Source organism: Mesoplodon densirostris, chromosome 1 (assembly GCF_025265405.1).
Source record: "Mesoplodon densirostris isolate mMesDen1 chromosome 1, mMesDen1 primary haplotype, whole genome shotgun sequence".
In the NCBI taxonomy this organism is placed as follows: domain Eukaryota; kingdom Metazoa; phylum Chordata; class Mammalia; order Artiodactyla; family Ziphiidae; genus Mesoplodon; species Mesoplodon densirostris.
Window position 1 is genome coordinate 104,409,185 of NC_082661.1, and position 21,801 is coordinate 104,430,985.

At 54.6% G+C, this 21,801-nt stretch overlaps 1 protein-coding gene across 1 annotated transcript in view; it reads left to right on the forward strand.

Annotated features, from left to right (window-relative positions):
* Nucleotides 1–21,801, forward strand: part of HTRA3 (HtrA serine peptidase 3) — a 32,662-nt gene that overhangs the window by 6,791 nt on the left and 4,070 nt on the right. Inside the window, exons 2-6 of the mRNA XM_060089333.1 lie at nucleotides 4,503–4,602; nucleotides 7,493–7,715; nucleotides 10,637–10,831; nucleotides 11,568–11,600; nucleotides 13,348–13,462. Of these exons, the coding sequence (XP_059945316.1) occupies nucleotides 4,503–4,602; nucleotides 7,493–7,715; nucleotides 10,637–10,831; nucleotides 11,568–11,600; nucleotides 13,348–13,462 (666 nt within the window). The remainder of the gene's footprint in view (nucleotides 1–4,502; nucleotides 4,603–7,492; nucleotides 7,716–10,636; nucleotides 10,832–11,567; nucleotides 11,601–13,347; nucleotides 13,463–21,801) is intronic.

A 21,801-nucleotide genomic window follows, 5' to 3' on the forward strand; every position in this document is an offset into this window, starting at 1 on the left:
AAAAAAAAAAAAAAAAAAAGAAGGGGCTGTGACCTCAGAGTTAGAGGAAAGAACTGGGTCTCAGTCCTGGCTCTGCCCATTGTGTGCTGGACGGGTGATGCATACAGTTGTACAGGTTGTGCACTGCACCATTCCAAGGGAGGTAGTCACGCTGTGATGCTTGTTAAGAATGGTCTTGGAGTTGTGCAGTACACAACCCGTGCAGCAGTGTCAGTGGCCCTGTGGGGTGTCTGGGCCAGTCACTGTCCCACCCTGGGCCTCGATTTCCCCATCCATTCCATGGCAGTTGTGACTGTCCAGAGCTGGCACATCATAGGTCCTCTTTCAGGGTCTGCCGCTGTGCCGGAAGCCCTGACACGCAGAAATGTGGGAGGTGGAGCCCCGGGCCCCACCTGGCTCCCTGCCAGCCCTTCTCCCCGTCCCTTTCCGCCCTGGCTGTGCCCCTTCCTCTTGCGGGAGGGCGCCACCGCTGGACACCTGGCCTTGTTTGCTTTGCTCTGTGTCAAGTTCTTCCTGACTAGAACTTCCAAAGCCTGTGGATTACAGCTTATTTTTGAAAACAAACAAAAAAATGCTAACAGCTGAATCTGGTCAAGACTGACTGTTGACTTCAGAACTTTGGCTCCAGGACAGTGTGAGGGCGGGGATGGGGGTTGTCAAAACCCCCAAATAAACAGAGTCTGCCTCCCAGCCGTGGGGCCCAAGGTTTTCATGTGGAAAGAGGCAGTGGGAACCACGTCTTCCCTTCCCACTGATTCATGGGATGATTCATCTGTGTGTGGGGAGGAGGACCAGGAAGCAGGCCCTGCCCGCCTCCCACCTCCTCCTCGCCACCCACCTCGCCAGCTTAAAGGGACAGGGCCTGGCAGGGCCTGTGTCACTAGCCGGCTGACCCAGGAGCTCCGCAGGGGAGCCCCAGGCCGTGGGGTCAGGGTGGGCGCGGGCTCTGAAGTCCATGGGACCTGGGGCTAGCTCCAGGCCTGTCTCCGCCCTAAACCATCTTTGTCTCCGGCCTGTTTCCTGGGACACACTGACGCTGCTCTTGTGAGGCTCCTGCCCCCAAAACCTGGTTAACAGGCTGAACAATGTTCTTTGTGTTGGTGTTTGCAGACCTACTGTGTGCTGGGCCGGATGGGGTCAAGCAGATCATCCTCGTCCTTGGGTTAGGGTTAGGGTTAGACCCTCCCTCCCGTGCCCCCTCTCAAGGGCTGCCTTGGGGGCTCACATATGCTGGTTACAGCTGGGCTATCAGGGAATCCGGACATGTGTGTGTCCCAGAGGAGCTGGTGCCTGGGTGGGAGGTGAGCCCAGCCCGGCTTCTCCTTGGAGCTTCCACAGCCCGCCAGTCACCAGGGCCCTGCAGGGGATGGTGGGAAACACAGCCCGGCCTCCCGCTGTCTCACACCCCAGCCCAGCTCACAGCCCGTCCAGGCCTTCCTCTCTCCCTTCTGTTTCTTTCTATACCTAACTTTCTTACGGGAGAACATTTGGAAAATCCACAAAAGAAAACAAAATCACTCATAACTTTACCTCTGCCCCCGAATATCCACCATGAAATATTCTGATGTGTTTCCCGCCAGCCTTTGGCCTGTGAATACTTTACAGAGGGTTTTTGTTTTTAAATCCTCACATGAAATTGAGTGTCGCCTATTTAAGTGATCTCTGGAGAGGCCACGTTGGAAAGAAAAGCATTTAGAGGGAGGCCACTGTGCTGTCCAGATCTGCGGGTGGCCAGGTCAGCTCCTCGGCTGCTTGGGCAGCTCGGGGCGCTCAGCCTGCGGGACCTGGGCTGGGTCAGCCAAGGGCTGGACAGACGCGCCTAAAGCTTTGGAGACACTGAGATCTGGGATCGAGTCACGTGGCAATGCAGCCTCTTCTGATCAGATGTTTTCACCCCTCCTCTGTCTTATTCACACTGGGCCCAGTTTGGAGTCGGCCGAATCCACCCATAGCTGCCCTCGTGCGTGATGCTGTGTCTTTGCATCTCTGTTCCCCTCCCGATGTGCTTTTCCAGGCCTGGATTAGGGGTGCCACTGGACTCCCCCATCTCACCCTGGCCCTCCCCTTGTCCCGTCACTGGTCACACAGTGCTGTGCCTGGCTGGTCACTGTCCTGTCCCCAGCACTGAGCACACACACGGAAGGCACTCAGCATCCCTATGAGAGTGAGTGTGGTGGGTGAGGCATTATTCTGGGAGCCCCAAGGAGGGCTGGAAGAAGATTGCCAGGGGGGCTGCCTGGAGGAGGCAAGATTTGAGCTGCACCCAGGACAGGCCAGAGCATCGTGATAGGGAAAACTGGGGAGCGGTCCACGTGGGAATGGTGGATGATGGAGCAGAGATGGGGGGTAAGTGGCCCCCACGGTTTACAGAGCAGGGAGGGGTGACACCTGGCCTCACCCGCCTGGGCTTGCCTGTTCCAGCATGGCATGGTGGGCACGAGGCTTGGCCAGAGTATATCCTGGCCTGATGCTGAGTCCTCCCCACTGCCTGGGGTCCTCCGGGACCTTGGTGATGTGGGGATTGCCTGGCAGGGGAGCTTTCTTGTCAGAGATCAGAACCTGGAAGGGGCAACAAGGTTGGTGGCTGGCTTCCTTCCCTGTGCCTTTAAGATAGAGCATGAATGCAGGTTCCCAGTGCCCTTGGGATTGGGCAGGCAGAGCTAGGCTCGGGCCCCACGGGCTAGCTGACGGGTAGCTTCTCCTCCAGAGTTTCAGGGACTGTTGGCTATCCATGTGGAAATAAACGTGCCTGGCACCTACGTTTGCTCGGAGAGGCAGAGCCGTGGCCCGGCTGCCCACAAACACAACCTCTGAATCTTAGACGCCACCCCTCCACTGGGCTTTGCCTCTGGGAGGAGGGCTCTGGGCACAGTGGTCCCTGGCGGCCGCAGTTTGATCATCAGGGAGCCACGAGGTGGCCGGCAGTGGGCCACGTCTCCCAGCCAGTCTCCAGCCACCCCGGATAGGCAGCCTTTGATTCAGGCTGACTGCAGGGGGCTGGGCCCGCCGTGACCGGCGCCCACAGGCTGGTTGAGAGGCAGACATCACAGGATCCGTGGGGTGGACCCTGCTCGCCTCCCCGGACCGAGGAACCCAAGGCAAGCTTTCCTCTGGGCCCCGAGTCCCAGCTCAGGCTTAATTCACAGTCAGGGCCTTGGGGGGCCACGGTGGGGAAGGGAGGGCCCTAAGGAAGGGAGCCCTGCAGCCCCTGTCCAGAGCCTGGTTCTCCTCGAACTGAGCCTCAAGTTTGCCCACCTTTAGGATGGAGCTGATGACCCCTGCCCTGGCTGCTCCCCTGGACAGCTGGGGAGATGAGTCGGGCTGTGGATGGGACTGCATTTGTCCACGATATTTATGAGGCAGCGACTGTGGGCTTGCACCCTGAGCCTGTGCTGCACCCAGCCTGCTCCCTCCCGTCCCTTTGGAGAACCAGGAAAACCAGATTTTCTCTAGATCCTGATGCTCAGTCACTTCCCAGAGACCATCAAGAGACACGAGCTGCAAAGCTGGACCTTACAGGCCAAGCCCTCTTTGTTCACCAACATCAGGGAGCAGGGTGGGTGGTGGGCTCCCCCCTTCCCCTCCCACCCCTGCCGAGGCAGGGAGCATTACAGTTTGCAAGTCACAGCCTATTCCCACAGCTCCCTGAGGGATGGGGGTGGAGAGGCACCTTTGGTCTCACATTTCAGGTGAGGTGTCGAGGCCCAGAGAGGGTAAGTGATTTGCCTAAAGCCACACAGCTGGAGCTCAGTGGTGCTCAGCCCAGTACTCATTTCAGGCCCTGGGAGCCCTTACAAGCAGAGCTGAGCAGCGTGGGTTCTAGACAGCGCCGGTCTCTGGCGGGGACCTGGGAGACCCCAGCACGTGCCCGAACAGGGAGACCAAAGGGGTGTGGGCCTTGTGCCACCCACACATCTCAGGCCTGTGGTCCTGGCGAGCAGCAGCTCCACTGCTGACGGCAGCAGAAGTCTGAGCCGGCAAATGTTCCAGGGAAGGTCGTGAGCTGCCTGGCAAGCCAGCCTGGGGCCTGGCTAAGTTAGACACAGATCAGGGTGGGGGCGGGGGAGGGGGCGGGGGTGCCCTGGCGACTCAGACAGGGGCAGCCGACCTGGCCCAGATGGGGGCCACACCATGGCCAGGAGCGGACAGCTCAGAAGGGACTACCCAGGGGCTTCTGCTGTAACCTGTCCAGCCACTGCACTAGCCCAAGGCCTGGAGGGACAGGCCAGAGCGGACAAGGGGAAGGGTCAATTTCCTCACGCCAGGACATTGCTGTATCTGAGAGAAAGGGCAAGGGCCCAGGGGGACTAGCCCAGATCCAACCTGAGCGTCACGTCAGTGCTGTGTGGCCCAGGGCAAGTGTTATGAACTCTCCGAGCCTCCTGGCCGGCCTGGCGATGTGAGGTGAGGAAGCTCAGCATTAACCATCCTTGGGGCAAGTGAGCCCCCCTTCCCAAATGTCTGGGCCTCACTGAAGCACCTGGTTCTTCCTGCCAGTGCAGGTCTCCACCAGCTGACCAGCCCACGGTACAAATTCAACTTCATCGCTGATGTGGTGGAGAAGATCGCGCCGGCCGTGGTCCACATAGAACTCTTCCTGAGGTACGTGGAGCCCCGCTCGCCCCTCCAAGGTCTCCCCTGCATCTGCTGGGCCCAAAGTAGACTCAATTCTAGCATTGGGGGACAGTAGAAAACAGAGTAGGCGTGGGGTCCGGTGGGCCTCGGTCAGACTGCCAGACTGCTGTTGCCCTTGCGGGGGTTGCCTCCTCCCTGACTCTGACCTCCTCACCTAAGGAGACAGAAAGCACCTCTCAGGTGACCGGGCTGTGGAACGAGCAGGTGCAAGGTCGGGGTTTGCTCAGGTGTCACAGGGACACTGCAAACCGCTGGATCCCGTGGAATCCTGGGGTCCAGTCCCAAATTGACTTATACCCCACAAAGAGAAGACATGAAGAGCATGACTTTTGTCAAATTTAAAGTGTTTCTTCCATCGAGTTTCCTAACCTTTTGGCCAGTAGCGTCCCAGATGAGACACACAGGGTCAGAACCCCACTCCATCCTGTTGGGATCGGAGGCAGCCAGGTCCCTGTGTGCCACGCTGCCCAAGGGGTCGGTCACTGAGGCCTCGACCACGACCCCAGGGCCTTGCTTGACTTCACAGCACTCTCCCCAAGTGGTGGAGGCCGGCCGGTGTCATTATGCCCACCTGAGGCACAGAGGACCAGGTGGCCCTGGGGGTTCCCAGGAGTGGGCAGAATTGCTCGCACCCTGACTCCTGGCCCCAGCACAGGGCCCCCTGCTCGCCGGCCGTGGAGCTTGAGTAGTGGGAGCCCTTGTCACTGGGCAGGACTGCCCCCCATCTCTGGAGGGCAGGGACCGTGCTCACCACTGAGGGCTCCATGTGGGGCGGGGCGGGGCGGGGGAGACTAATGGTGTGAGCTCAGCAGTGTCCTCAGACACCTGCTGTGTGCCCATCGCCGCACGGGCTGCCTTTCCTACAGTTCCTATGCTGCTCCAAACAGCCCTGCTGTGTGCCCGCCTCCTAAAGGAGAGACCAGGACCAGGCAGCCTGTCCCTTAGCGCTCACTGACAGCCTATGCACCTTCCCATGAATCCATAAGGCGGACTCCCACGTTCCCATTTTCTGGATGTGGAAACAGAGGCCCGGGGAATTGCCCCAGGCTCAGAGCTGCAGAGCTGCCCCAAGTCTCTTGGACCTCAGAGCTGAGCCCATCCCCCTGCAATACGCTGACCCCTCACTGTCCTTTCCACGGGCCCCAGACCCTGAGACGTGTCATTAAGGAAATGACAACTGGACATGTGAGTGGCATGTCCCTGGCCTTGCAGGTGGCTTGGAGGGGGCAGCGTCTTTCCAGAAGGCCCCAGGCATCAGACCTCCAAACCAGCAGGGCAGGCGGTGATGCCATTTCCACGTCAGCCTTGGAGGCTGATGTCTGCGTGGTGAGGCCAAGGCGGGCGAGATCCCAGACACCAGAAAATGATCCTCCAGCACAGGAGCCTCTGGCTGTGACCCTGGAGCTGGAGAGGAGGCCCTGGGCTGCCTGGGGCCCTTCTGCAGACACTTGACAAATCCTACACATGGCAGCCCCACGGGGCTCAGGTGCGGCTGCCACTCAGGGGCCCACATGGAACTAGGCGGGGGCAGAAGCTGGTTGCTGGCGTGAGTGGACAGATGCTCTGGTCACCCTGCAGAGGGGCCAAGTGACCAGGCTGCCTGGTTCAGACCCCTGCTGTGCCCTTTTCCTGCCTGACCCGGGCAGCTGGTTCATGTCACTGGTCCTGTTTCCCCACCTGCGAACTGGAGGCCTACCTACCTTGTAGGGCAGCTGTGAGCGCGAAATGACTTGGTCCCTGGCTCAGAGGGGGCTCTTGGTGACATTAGCCGTCCCTGGTCCTGCTGATGGTGAGGTGGTGTTTCTGCACCTCCTAGAGACCCACTCCCCGGAGACTTCCCTGCCATCCCTGCTCCTTCCCTCCCGTTGTCTCTCCCAAGCAGCCTCAGGCCCTGATGATCTGCTCAATCCAGGCCTTGCACTGGGGTCCCAGAGGTGACCGACCCCCCTCCCGGGGTAGGTCCCAGGCTGTGTTGGGCATCCTGGGAGCTGAGGTTGCTACTCAGAGGGCTCCAGCCGTGGCGGGGTGTTGTCCCCCACCAGAGAATACTGACTCGGGCCCCATGCCAGCTGCATCACCTGTTCCATCCCATTTTACGGAGGCAGCTGCTAAGGCCGGCGTCCCTGCCCTGCCACGTCCAGGGCTCGCCCTGTAGGCGCGTGGCGTGGAATTCATGGAACGGAGCCTCGCCAGCTCTGCCCCTCACGCCGTCTGGGGCTTCAGGGTGGGCAGCAGTGGGGAGGCGCCAGAGGAAGGTGGGAGCACGCTCCCCTCGGTGTTTAGACCCTCTCTCTGCACAGCCAGAGATCGGGGACACTGACATTCCCTGGGGACCTGCTGTGTGACAGTCCACGGAAGCCCGGTGCATATCCCTGCATCTTCCCTATGCCAGGAGCAGCCCTGCTTGTTGACCAACTGCCTGCAGGCCCCTGGCTCAGTGGAGCCGGTGTTGTTAGCCCATTTCCTAGATGGGGAGACTGAGGCTCAGAGGGGTGGGCCTCCTGCCCACAGTCAGGCAGATGTACGTGGGGACTGGACTTGAGGTTAGAATCCTGGTCTGTCTGGCTCCAGGGCAGGAAGTGCCTGCTGTATTGTCATGGGTCTGACATTCACGGGCCTCCTGACTCATCCTCGCAGATGGCAAGTCAGATCATGGGCCCCTCTTTGTGGCTGTGAAATGGGTCTAGACTTACTGACCTGGTTGAGGCCACAGCCAGGAGGTGGCACAGCTGGGATTCGACCCTGGGCCTGGTGGACGCCAAGCCCAGGCCCTGGCTCTGATCCTTTCCCCCCGGCCCACTGCGGCGGCCGACCCCCAGCCCAGTCCTTAACCCCCCCGCTGCTCGCCTCCCCGCAGACACCCTCTGTTTGGCCGCAACGTGCCCCTGTCCAGTGGCTCAGGCTTCATCATGTCGGAGGCTGGCTTGATCGTCACCAACGCCCACGTGGTGTCCAGCACCAACACCGTCTCGGGCCGGCAGCAGCTCAAGGTGCAGCTGCAGAATGGTGACACCTACGAGGCCACCATCAAAGACATCGACAAGAAGTCGGACATCGCCACCATCAAGATCCACCCCAAGGTGAGTGGGCGGCGGGGGAGGGGGGAGCCCTTTCTGGACCCCGGGGCTCTGAGACGCGCTGGCCCAGCCCTCCCGTCGGACACTAGGAGGAACTGAGACCCCCAGGGACCGGCGATGTATCCCCAGTCTTGGGTCTAGTCAGACTAGAACCCGGGCGTCCGGACATCACCCTGCGCTTCCCCTGAGCCACCCATGCAGGGCAGAGCCGGCTCTGTGCTGCCTATAGCCACTCCCACACGGAGGGTCTCCGAGGCCCAGGACACTTCCGTTGTCCCCCCCGGGCCCATTCCTGGGGATGCCGCTGTCCCCGTGGGGGTGACAGAGGCCAGTGGGGAGCACTTGGGATACTTGTCCCCCTCCATCCCCCCACTTGCACACCGGCACCCCAGCTGAGCAGGCAGACCTACCCCAGGGCCACAATGCTCCTCCGTGACTACCACGGGCCATTTCTGGGAGGCCAGCCTGTGCACACCCCCCAATCCCCACCATAGCCCTTGGCGGGAGGGACGCCAGTGTCCGGCTATTTCAGAGGGGAAACTGAGGCCTGGGGAGTCAGGTGATTGCCCGAGGTCAGTCTAACCAAGGGCAGGTTGGGCCCACTCGGCTAAGTTCTAGACTCCCTCCAGTGAGCTTCTGGTCGTCCAGCGCTGTGGTCACGACTCTGTGGGCCACTGCGGGCTCACCTATGGTGACCTGTGCCCTGTCTATGCCATGAGGTCCCTGAGGGCCGGGCCCATCTGGGCTGGCGAGTCCAACTTGGCTGAGTCTGAACCTGGCTTCTGCTCTTTCTGAATAAAGTTGCCAGCACTTGAGATGATCGGTCTTTTGCAAGGAGGTGTCCTCTTGCCCCATCACGGGAGAGGAGGTTTAGTGGCTCCACGCCACTATCCTAACGGAGACCCTTGCCCACTTTTGAGCCCTTTCCCCGTAGTTACTGAGTCTGGGAACACCACCTCCATTTTAAAGATGAGAAAACTGGGGCTGGGGGAGGAGGGATGTACTCAAGGACAGAGGCTGGCGCACTTTCTGTGAAGTGCCAGGTAGTATATGTTTATACTTCGCGGGCCCTGTGGTCTCTGTAGCAACTGCTCTGCACTGGACTGGGAAAATAGCCACAGGCCAGACGGCTGGGCTGTGATCCAAGAAAAGATTATTTACAGAAGAGGCTGCTGGATTGGGCTGGATTTGCCCAAGGGCCACAGTTTGTGACCCCTGCCCAAGGACCGCTGTGGGGAGAGGCAGAGCTGGATGAGACCCCAGGTCTGGCTGTCTCCGGGTCTCTCCCCTTCCAGGCACTGGAATCCCAGGGTGGGCAGGGGTGCACCCCAGCGGCCACCTGGGGCCAAAGATGCCAGGAGAGTCAGTAAGACCCAGGTGCCCTGGTGCCCAGAGATGCCCAGCGCCTGCAGCGGTTCTCCTGACAGCAGGTCTGCCTCTTAGCCTCCGAGCCCTGCACGTGGCATCAAACCAAGCTTTGGGGAAAGCTGCCGACCCACGTTGTCCCTCTAGGTCCTCACCCCGATTGCAGCGCCTGGTTCCTCCACCTGGGACCCTTTGTGCCACTTACTGCGGCTTCGCCATCCAGCAGCACAGAAGGTGGCGCGTCGAGACCCCACGTCCCCACGTGGGCACAGCCGCTTGGTGTCTCCTTAACCTGCCCAGAGGTCCCCTCACTCCGTTTACAGGCGTTTACCTTTCCACCTTTATCGAGAGCTGCTATGAAAAATGGGAAAATTCTTATTTGACGTGGTGGCACTGCATAAAAAGGGGAAACTCCTGACATGGGAGCAGAGAGCAGAGGCCAGATGGAACCCACGGTGCCGAGGGTGCACAGTGCGGAATCCTGCCCCCCGACTTCCAGAGTTAGCCGAGGCCCCTGTGATCTGAGCGCGGCCATCTTTGGGGCTTTTCTTCCTTTTTCCATTGTGTAGTTTAGAAGCTTTACTCCACTGCACCATTAGCACATGGATTTCATGTTATTTAGTTCACCTGGAAGTTTGCTTCCTGTAGTTGCCTTTGTCACTGACACACCATTGGCGGGGAAACTCCAGCACCTTGTAGAGAAGACTTTTATCTGGAAATAAGAACAGACCCACAGGAAGCTGCAGAAGTGGTGCTGAGGGGTCCCACATGCCGCTCCTCCCCCCGGGGTGACATCTGACATGAGGGGTGCAACATCAAAACCAGGAAACCCTCCAAGTTCACGGGCATCCCCTCCTCTGAGCTTGCTCCCTGCAGCTTCCAGAACATGGAGACAAATAAGGCATGGCCCCTCTCAGAGCTCCCAGTCCAGCTTCGGAGTCAGACAGACAGACAGACAGACAGACAGGCTCTGCTGGCTCCAGGAGTAAACAGGAGAGGAGAGTGCGGGTGTCCTCGGTGTGCAGGGGCGGGATGGGGATGCAGAACGTGGTTAAGTCGCTTTATCTGTCTGGCCTCAGCTTCCCTGTGTGTCTGTGTTGGGAGATCAGGCTGAGCTGCATCGGATTCCAAAACCAGTGTCGCGGGTCCCCACTGGGCTCCAGGGCTTGTGCAGACCCCATTCCACACATCAGTGTGTGCATTTTCCGGGTGCTGCTGTCCATGGCTTTTGTCGGATTTTCAGAGGGATCTGGGACTATTGAACCACTGGGCTCAGTGACCTCGGAGGCCGTGCCCGGCTTGACCCTCTGCGGACCCCTGAGGCCTGCCCTAGGGAGACCTATGGTCACTGGGGGGCTGAGCCTCTGCTCTGTGAATGCCAGCCCTGGGTCTCGTGGCCACCACAGGGCAGCCAGACTTGCCTCGGTCTGCAGCCCTGACGGCTCTGCCCAGCTGCTCCAGGGACCACCCTGCCGGGGGCCTGGACGTGATCTGGCTCTGGTCCCACCAAAGGCCGACAGCTGAGCCTCCCTCCCCGTGTCCTCCCCACCTCCCCCCAGAAAAAGCTCCCGGCGCTGTCTCTGGGCCACTCGGCAGACCTGCGGCCCGGCGAGTTTGTGGTGGCCATCGGTAGCCCCTTCGCCCTGCAGAATACTGTGACCACAGGCATCGTCAGCACAGCCCAGCGGGACGGCCGGGAGCTGGGCCTCCGGGACTCGGACATGGACTACATCCAGACGGACGCCATCATCAACGTGAGCTTCCACCATAGCCACGGGGCTCTGTCCCCAGAGCCCTCTCCATCACTGGATGCATCCAGTGGCTAGAAAGTTCTTTCTTTAGATTAAGTGGAGCTCTGACTCCCTGTGACTTCTACCCATGGGTGCCAGGCTGGCCCTGGGAGTTAGAGGCTGCTGCCCTGACCCGGGACAGCCCTTCAGGGATGTAGAGGCATAGCCAAGGCCCCTGAAATATCTTTGACCAAATGCACACCCCAGTCAACATTGATTATTACTATTATTGCTATTATTACTTTTATGTTGGACGGCACCTTTTGCATTCACAAAGCACTTTGATGCCCGGCGTCTGCCTCTCTGGCTTTGCCGTGGTTCAGACCCTCTTCTGGAAGCGTTAGTCTTTGAGAGACTCCTCGAGGCTGGTGGGATGAGAAATGGTGCCCCATCCTGCATTCGCCTGGTGCAGCCCCTCCTGTGGACGTGAGGCTGGAGGGAGTCCATGAGGTCTGTGCAGACAGCACTGGGCAGGTCAGACCCTGATGATCAGACGGCCGTGCACTTGGCCTCTGTGGGCCTCAGTTTTCTTATCTATGAAATGGGGGACAGTGACGAGTCCTTTCGACGTTGTCCAGGGATGACATTCAATTACATGTTTCTGTGCTGGTTGGAATGGTAGTTGGAAGAAAAAGCTTCAGGAACCCTCGGGGTCGGGGGGCTCAGGGCACAGCTAATGTGGAATTTCTTCCCCCTGCAGTACGGGAACTCCGGGGGACCGCTGGTGAACCTGGTAAGTGTCCCCTAGAGCAGGGGCCTCGAGTTTTCGGGGGCTCTGCTCACATGGCGGGTGAGGCACAGCCTCGAGGCAGGCGTGGGACCCAGAACACAGCCAACAGCCTGGAGGCCCAGAAGGAAGCTATGACCCCGAGCATGTGCTGCCCCGTGCCCCCAGGGGACCTGGTGCTGTCAGAGGAGTGAGGGACGCCCCGAGAACAGCAGCCCAGGCCGGGGCTGTGTGCCTGTGGTGGACCTGGGGCAGGGGACACAGGTTGGGGACGAGTCACCCCCTCTGGGTCCCCCTGTTGTCATGTTGACAGGAGACGAGATGGGCATGTCATCACGCACCTCGGCGCCTAGGCTCCCTGGGTTTGGTCCCTGCGTCTGGGCCGCGTAAGGATAGACCAGGCCAGCTGAGGTCCAGCCCTCTCTAAGACACAGATGCCTGTTCCCCCAGTGCCAGATCTCAGGGGAACGCCTTAGCCTTGCCATTCAGGCAGTACTCGGGAGGGGGTACCATCCAAGGAGGGGGTCAGGCAGGGACACACCCAAGCACAGTGTGAGGAGCAGGGAGGGCTCCAGAGGGACATCGGGCCGGGGGACCTGGCAGCTGACGTGGGATCAGGGAGGGCTTCCTGGAGATGAGAGCATCTCATCTGGGCTGTGGAGATGGAGGGTTTGGGTGGATGGGGACATGCAGGAGAAAGATATTCCAGGGAGAGGGCAGAGCACGGGCACGGCGGGGAGGCGTACAGGCAGGTGTCGCTGCTGGAGCAACAGGAGGGAAACAGTGCAAGGAGGATGGTGCGCCATGTCCTGACACGGAGGGTGCGTCTCCCCATGCCCTGACAAGCCCTAGGCTCTTCCAGCAGTGCTGAGGCCATAGCACTGGTGTTCAAGAAAGCTCGAGTGGGAGGACCTTAGGCCGGAGGTCAGGAGGCCACGCCCTGTGGTCCAGGCGGAGGGGGATGGGCATACAGGGCCGATGAGGGACTCTCCGACCCTGGATCCTCTCCTCGCCTGGTCCTCCCACCTCACGGCTCCTGGGGAACAGGTGGGGATGGGCACTTGGGGGACCAGGCAGGCGAAGCATGCCTTTGTCCAAAGCTCTGCGGCAGGTTCCAGAGGAGACCCCTGGTGACCAGGCCAGGCCTTGGCCTGGGTGTCGTGTGCAGGTGTCACCCCCGAGGTGAACGGGAGAGCCAGGGCAGGGGTGCCTGCCAGGCTGAGAGAGGGGCTAGGTCCAGGAGAGAGGCCTCAGGCTGCAGATCCAGCCAAGCTGCACCAGCCTCGTGGCGGGCAGGGCAGGTCAGGGTGGGAGCCCAGCTCCAAAGGGACAGAAAGGAGGGGGGGATGCTGGGGGCGGCCCTGGGCCCACTTGCCCCACCCTGCTTCTAGAAGGAGGGGATGGGGGGGCGTCCCACAGTCCTCATCACGTCCCTCTTGGCTCCAGCCCCTCAGAATGCTGCCTGGGGGTGTCCCCAGTCAGCGGGCTCTGCTTCTCAGGGGCAGACTGCAAGCTTCCCCGGCCGACACTCTCCAGCGATGGGGGCAGGGTCAGCTTTGGAGGCAAATGGCGGGAGAGGTGGGGGTCCCTGACCCAGGTGTGAACCCCAGAGCACCTTTTCGGAGCTTCTCAGGGAGGGTGCTGATGGCCAGGGTCGCCTCTGAGAGCCGAGCCGCGGACACGCTGCTCTGCCGCTGAGGGCAGAGGTCGCTTGGGCTCCCCGAGTGACCACCTGCTCTGATCACCTGCCCAGGACGGTGAGGTCATTGGCATCAACACGCTCAAGGTTGCGGCCGGCATCTCCTTTGCCATCCCCTCAGACCGCATCACACGCTTCCTCACGGAGTTCCAGGACAAGCACGGCAAAGGTACGGAGCTCCAACGTGGAGGCAGGGAGGCTGTCCCGGGGCTGAGCCCACAGCCTCCAGCCGGGCCAGGAGATCCTGCGGTGCTGTGTGCCCACGCTCACTCCTGACCCAGTCCTGAGACCCCCGCCTCGGGATACCTCAGCCTCTTTCAGGTCTTCCACTTCATGGCCACGTTCACCCCTACCCCTCCAGGCTGGCCCCTCTGGCTGGGGATCATCAACCTCACCTCCCACCTCCAGGGGTTTGGCCCCTGGGCTTCACTTGTCTGGGCTGCTCCGTAGTTGTCAGAACCCAGTGCTTCCTTCCTTCTATCCACTCACCCAACCACCCACCCATCTGCCCATCCACCCACCCATCCCTTCACCCACCAACACACCCGTCCATTCACCCACCAACACACCCATCCCTTCACCCACCAACACACCCCATCCAATCATCCATTCTTCTGCCCACCCACCCATCCATGCACACACTCATACATCCATTCATCCATCCATCCACTCATCCCTTCATCCATCTATCCTTCCTTTCTTCCTTCCTTTTCCTTCTTTCTTTCCTTCCATCCCTCCTTCTTTCTGTTCATCCATCCACCTATTCACCCTTCCTTCCTTCTACCTATCCACCTGCCCATCCACGAGTCCTCCCTCTTTCAGCCCTCTGGCCATGCAGACTGCCAGGCAGCGTAGCCTCTCCTCCGGGGGAGCAGAGCCCGAGGTCCTGATCCTTGGACATTACCCTCTTCTCATCCTCCATCTCCTACACCCATCCACATAGGCGTGTCCAGCCCACCCTGCCTGCTTCCAGATGGCCACTAGCATCCATTTGGGAGAGGCCTTGACAAGGCCAGGTGACTGTTCCCTGTCCCTGGTAAGGACAGGCCAGCTGCTTTCCCAAAGTCGGTAGTCACGGCCACTCTCCAGAGGAGAGCCACGTTTCTGATCTCAGGACCTTTCCTGGCAGCCTCCACCTTCCCACCATTCTCTTCACCTGAGCAACTTCTCCTTCTGCCCAATTTGTCTCCCATGACCCCTCGTGGCCAGTGCCCAGACCTGACTCAGCCCTACTGCTCACACCTTCACATTGCTCCCTATCTCCTCCCAGCCCCTTCGCCAGCAGTCCACTGAGGGCAGGGGGACTTCTTCATGCTTGCCCCATCCTGCACGCCCCCACCAGCCAAGTATACAGACTCTAGTACAGCCCAGACCAGCGCTAAGAGGACTGGTCCCATGAAGAACTGCAGTTGAGGACCCCGTTTGGTTCATCCATGTCCCTTATGTGAAGACAGCCTGAAGCCAGGGCACAGCTGGTCTTCCCTAAAGAAGCTGAAGGCTTCTGTTGGCCAGGGGATCATCTCACCTCTTGAGCCCTTTTCTCCTTGGCTGCTAGGAAGCTCAGAACTTGATCCAGGGCTGCACCTTCATACCACACTTGGTTTTTTTCTCTAATAACCAAGTTTTCCAGTTAAATTTTCCTCTGCTCCAGGAGTGCATTTGACTTTGGCCACCTTCCTGGAAATCAGTGGGGCTGTACTTGGCACAGATTGAGCTGTGAGGTGACTGATTTGTTGGAAATGGGGTGATAAGATCCTCTTCTTTTTTCTCTCTTCCTCTGTTGTTGTACAGGGACTGTCCCATCCTTTGTTGTACGGGGACTGTCCCCATCAGCACTGACCTCACCCCAGGCCCCAGGGAACACTCGTCCTCTGTCCCCAGAGCTGTCACCTCCCTGAGGACATGTGGATTAATGAAAGAGCCCAACAAATTTTAGCTGAATGACTGAATTTATAATTTTAAAGCCTTCTGAAATTGACTGATGTTCACTTTTAGGTTTTTTTTTTTTTAAATAAAAATACCAAATCATCCAAACCCAGTTAATCTAAATTTCTTTAAGACTAGCCATCTTTTTATTATAGTGAGGAGATGTTAGTTAAGGTGCACTTCTTGTTTCCATCTAGGGGTTGGAGGGCAGAGGCCTCCGGGGGACTTTCAAGGTAAGAGTGGCCCCAGGAGTGTCTGGGGGTTCAGCCAGCCTTAGGACTAACGTGTACCCACAGCGGGTGATTGAGTTAGTGCGCTGGGCCATCCTAGGTGTCCACCCAGAAGGTGCTCAGATAGTACACAGACTTATGCCCAGGACTGAGGAGCAGAAAAACCATGGTTCAGCTCAACTCCCTGAGTCATGTGTGACCCTGGACTATTCCTGTCCTTCCTGGAAGCCTCAGAGACTTGGAGAGGGAGGAAAGGGAAGAGGGCCAGTTATGTTTACACATAAGTCTAACCCTGATCACACTCGCCACTGTCATTCAACATGGTCTAGGAAGTCCTAGCCATAATAATTAAATTAAAAAAATAAGAGGACTCTAATGGCAGAGGAAAAAGGAAAACTGTCACTCTGTAGATGACATGATACTCTATATAGAAAATGCTGAAGGCGACACCCAAAAACAAATAGAACCTGTCAGAAAACTCAGTTAAGTTGCAGGATACAACATTAATCTACAGAGTCCATTTCGGGGAGACAAGAGTCGATGCCGGAGACCAGTTAGGGGCCCACAGCAGCCTTTCTGGTGGCCAGGCTCGGGGGTGGCAGGTGTGGGGTGAGGGCTGGTTGGGTCCGGGATCTATTTTGAACTTGGAGCCAATAGGACCCACTGGACCGTGGGGTGTCAACTATAAACCGACACAGCGAAGGCCTGAGCAAACGGGAGTGAGGGGCATTTCCTGGGATGGGGGCCCTGGGGCAAATCAGAGGTTAGTCTTGATGCTGAGAAGCCCAGATGTGAGCATCACTCTCGTGTCTGTTTGTTTGTTGAAGTGAGAGTCAGTTCATGTGGCGTACAGTTGACCATGTGAAAATGTACCCTTGGGTGCATTTCTCCTTCCCCGGAGAGCATCTGCCCCCTTCAGGCAATCACTTCCCCTCCCCACCCGCACTGTTGTTTTGTTACCGTCTTTGATGTACTTGCCTCACTTTGGATCAGCGTGGTTCTGTGACATGTTTAGAAAGAAACAGGGCACCCAGCCTCCCTCCAAGCCTTGTTTCCAGCATCGGACACGCATCACATAGGTGTTTCCAATAAGGACGGGAAGACGAAGGGTTGCAGTTATGATTCTGTTTCTGGAGAGCCGCGAGTGGGCGGGGCCTGCTGCTCCAGGGTCGGTGGAGGGTGAGGAATCTCCTGCCCCAGCAGATCTAACAGGACAGCCACTGGCCTCAGGTGACCCTGGGCTACGCTTCTCGAAGCTGCGGGTTTCTTCCTCTCTGGTAAGCATGACCTTGGGACTGTGAGCGAAGCTGACCAGTGGCCAGTACTCATGCCGGGAGCAGGATGGAGGGCTGAGGCCTCTGTGCCCGGGCCCCACCCCTTTCCTCTGAGGACCTCATCCAGTCTTGTGGATTTAAGTGCCATCTAGAGAGTGACTCCCCCAAATTTACATCTCCAGCCTGACCCTCTCCCCAAACCCTAGACTCAGATGTACAACTGCTTGTCACCCCCCCACACACACACACACAATCTGTGCGTCCCCATCACCATTCCCCTACTCAGTTACGGCAGCTCCATCCTTCCAGATTTTCCACCTGCATCCAATCCATCAGCCAGCCCCGCTGGCCCTACCTTGGGGATCTGTCCATCCCCTACTGCCCTCTTACCATCTCCAGATCCACCCCCCCAAGCCAGCCACCAGGGACACTCACCTCCTCTCTGCTCTCCTATCCCTGCCTTTGCCCCCCACAGACTCTTCCCACTGCCAGAGGAGCTTCTTTCAAAATTTAAGGCAGACCGTGGTGTGTCTCTGTGCAAACCCTCCCCAGTCTCCACCTCACTGGGAGTAAAACCCAAAGCCCACCAGATCGATGGGGTCAGGGCTCCCACGTGCTCTGACCTCATCTCCCATAGGGTTCCACCCTCTGGGACATCCATCAATCTTCCTTGGTGAAATGTCTGTTGACATAATTTGCCCATTTTTAAAATTGGAGTTGTCCGTGTTCTTAAGTTTTGAGAATTCTTTATACATTCTGGATAGGATCCCTTTGTCAGATAAATGAATGGCAAATATTTTCTCCTGGTGGCTTGTCTTTTCATTCTCTTAAGAGCAGAAGTTTTGTAAATTTTGATGAAGTCTAATTTACCAATTTTTGTAAATGGATTGTGAGTCTAGTGTTATATCAAAGAAATCTTTGCTAACCAAAGGTCCAGGAAGGTTTTCTCTTACATTTTCTTCCAAAAGTTTTACTTTGTGAGGTTTTAGACTTAGGACTATTATGTGTGTTGGATTAATTTTTTAAAATAGTACCAAATATGAATCAAGTTATTTTTTCTTTTCTTGCTTTGGATATTCAGTTGTTCCAGCATCATTTGTTGAAAAGGCTGCCCTTCTTTACTGAATCGCCTTTGTGCCTGTGTCAAAAACAAGATGAGTATATTCTGTTCCACTTGTCTTTTTGTCCCTCTTTATACCAACATTACTGTCCTCTTTACTGTAGCTTTACAATGAGTCTTGAAGTCAGTCTTCCCGCAGGTCTTCCTTTTCAAAGTTGCTTTGGTTCTTCTAAATCCTCTGCATTTCCGTACAAATTTTAGAATCAGCTAGTCAATTTCTAACCCCCCAAAAAAACCCTGCTGGTATTTTGATTGGGGTGTGCTGAATCTATAGATTGATTTGGGGAAAATTGTCATTTTACCTATATTAAATCTTCTGGCCCCTGAACAGAGATACCTCCTCACTATTTAGGTCTTCTCTGATTTCTCTCAGCAGAGTCTTCTAGTTTTCGGAGCACAGGTTTTACACATCTTTCATCAGATTTATTCCTAAGTATTTTGTAATTTTGATGCTATTCAAAATTATTCTTCTATATTTCAATGTCTGATTGTTTGTTACTAGAATATGCAAATAAAATTGATTTTTGTATGTTGATCATAAGAGATCCTGCAACTTTGATAACTCACTGATTAGTTCTTTTTAGTAGATTCCATCAGGTTTTCTAAATAGATGATTATGCAGCCTGTGAATAAAGACAGTTTTACTTCTTCCTTTCCAATCTGAATGCTTTTTTTTTATTGCCTGGCTAGACCCTTCTATAAAAATATTGAATAAAAGTAGTGAGAGTGGACATCCTTGCCTCCTAACTGGTGTTAGGGAGAAATCTTCAGTTTTTCACCATTAAGTATGATGTTAACTAAAGGCTTTTCATAGATGTTCATTATCAGGTTGAAAAAGATCCCTTTTATTTGTAGTTGTTACTAGGAGTAGATGTGAGATTTTGTCAGATGCTTTTCTGCATCTTTTGAGATGCTAGTTTTCCTTTTTAGTCTGTTAATATGGTAAATTTCATTGGTTGGTTTTTAAATATTAAACCGTCCTTGCATTCCTGGAATAAACCTCACTTAGTCATGACGTATTTTCCTTTTTATATGTTGTTGGATTTGATATGCTGAAAACATTTAAAGATTTTTTTCTCATGTATCTTCATGAAGGATATTGATGTAGTTTTCTTTTCTGGTTTTAGTATTGGGATAATGAGTTGAGAAGTTTTTTTTTGGGGGGGGGTTTATTAGTTTCTGCTTTATAACAAAGTGAATCAGTCATACATATACATCTGTTCCCACATCCCTTCCCTCATGCATCTCCCTCCCTCCCACCCTCCCCATCCCACCCCTCCAGGCGGTCACAAAGCACCGAGCTGATCTCCCTGTGCTATGTGGCTGCTTCCCACTATCTATCTACCTTACGTTTGGTAGTGTATATATGTCCATGGAGTTGAGAAGTTGTTTAGGAAAAAAACTCCCTCTGTCAGTCTCTTCTGCTCTCAATTTTCTACTGTGATATTATTTCACTTCTAACACATCTGGTCAGCAGTGTGCGGGGTTTCCCCATGCCAAGCTGGGTGCCTTATAATTTAACTCAATTCTGACACTGTCTACCTGGAGATAGCATCAGACCCCACAAGTTAAGGACTCAGTCCTACAAGACTGCCCCCCTACCCTGCTTTCAGATGCCAATTGCACACCTGTGACTATAAATCGGAATTACCCATGATGCCCTTCTCGGGTTGGATCATTTGCTAGAGCAGGAAAACTGTTTACTCACTAGATGACCAATTTATTATGAAAGGATATGTCTGAGGAACAGCCTGATGAAAGAGATGAATAGGGCAAGGTATGGGGGAGGGGTATGGAGTCCTTGCTCTCTGGGTGCACTTTTCTCCCTGCATCTCCACATAGCCACCAACCCAGAAGCTCTTTGAACCCATCTTTTTGGGGTTTTATGGAGGCTCCATGACATAGGCATGATTGAATAAATCATTGGCCATTGGCAATTGATTCAACCTCTAGCTCCTCTCCCCTCCCCAGAGTCAGGGTAGGGAAGGCTGGGGCTGAAATTTCCAATCCTCTAATTGCATGGTTGTTTCCTCTGGCAACCAGCCCCCATCCTTAGGAGCTTTCCAAAAGTCACCTCATTAACATAAAGTCAAGTGTGATTGAAAGGGACTTGTTATGAGTAACAGAAACCCATTTCACCTTTATTGTTCTGGAACTATTTCAGGAACTGAGAGCAAAAGATGCCCCCTGTAGCCCTAATCACTTTAGGAACTTCCAGAAGTTTTAGGAGCTATGTGTTAGGAACTCTGGGCAAAGACCAAAATATATATTTCTTATCATAAGTCACAATGTCACAGAAGTACCATTTTCCATTTTCTAGAGCCACTTGTGTAGAATTGATATGATAGCTTCCTTAAACATTAGTTAGAATTCTCTTGTGAGACCATCTGGGTCTGAAGTTTCTTTGCAGAAAGATTTTTAACTACAATCTCAATTTCTTTAATAGATATAGGGCTATTGAGGTTATCTATTTCTTCTTTTTTTTTCCTTTTTATTTATTTTTATTTTTTTTATTTTTTTTTGCTTTATAACAAATTTAATCAGTTATACATATACATATGTTCCCATATCCCCTCCCTTTTGCGTCTCCCTCCCACCCTCCCTATCCCACCCCTCCAGGTGGTCACAAAGCACCGAGTTGATCTCCCTGTGTTATGTGGCTGCTTCCCACTAGCTATCTACCTTACGTTTGGTAGTGTATATATGTCCATGCCGCTCTTTCACTTTGTCACAGCTTACCCTTCCCCCTCCCCATATCCTCAAGTCCATTCTCTAGTAGATCTGTGTCTTTATTCCTGTCTTACCCCTATGTTCTTCATGACATTTTTTTTCTTAAATTCCATATATATGTGTCAGCATACAGTATTTGTCTTTCTCTTTCTGACTTACTTCACTCTGTATGACAGACTCTAGGTCCATCCACCTCATTACAAATAGCTCAATTTCGTTTCTTTTTATGGCTGAGTAATATTCCATTGTATATATGTGCCATATCTTCTTTATCTTGAGTGAACTTGGTAGTTTGGAAATTTCAAGAAATTTGTCCAATTTACCTAAGTTGTCAAATTTATTGACATCGAGTTGTTCATATTAGTCTCTTATTATCCTCTTATTACGTGTAGAATGTGTAGTGATGTCACCTCTCCCATTCCTGATATTGATCATTGTGTCTTTTCTCTTGTTTTCCTAATCAGTCTGGCTAAAAACTTATCAATTTTATTGATCTCAAGGAATCAACTTTTGGTTTTCATTTATTTTCTCCACTATTTCTGTTTTCTATTTCTTTGATTTCTACTCTTTATATAATTTCTTTTCTTCTGCCTGTACTAGATTTCATTTGATCTTCTTTTTCTAGTTTTTAAGGAGAAAGCTGAAGCTACTGATTTGATATCTTTCTTTTTTTCTAATATTGGTACTTTAGTACTATTAATTTCCCTCTAAGTACGACTTTACCTACATCCCACAAAGTTTGGTACATTGTATTTTCATTTTTATTCAGTTTAAAATACTTTCTAATTTCCCTTTTGATTTATCTTTAAAGATGGGTTATTTAGGGCATCCCTGGTGGTGCAGTGGTTGAGAGTCCACCTGCCGATGCAGGGGACACAGGTTCGTGCCCCAGTCCGGGAAGATCCCACATGCTGCGGAGCAGCTAGGCCCGTGAGCCATGGCCACTGAGCCTGCGTGTCCGGAGCCTGTGCTCCACAACGGGAGAGGCCACAACAGTGAGAGGCCCACGTACCGAAAAAAAAAAAAAGATGGGTTATTTAGAAATATATATTTGGTTTCTAAGTTATTGGGAATCTTGTAGATACCTTTCTATTAGTGATTTCTAGTTTAATTCCATTGTGGCCAGAGAGCATATTTTTATGATATGACACTTTAAAAATGTACTGAAACTTGTTTATGGTTTAAAATATGTAAATTCTATTTCTGGGTCTAAGTCACAGGCTGGAGC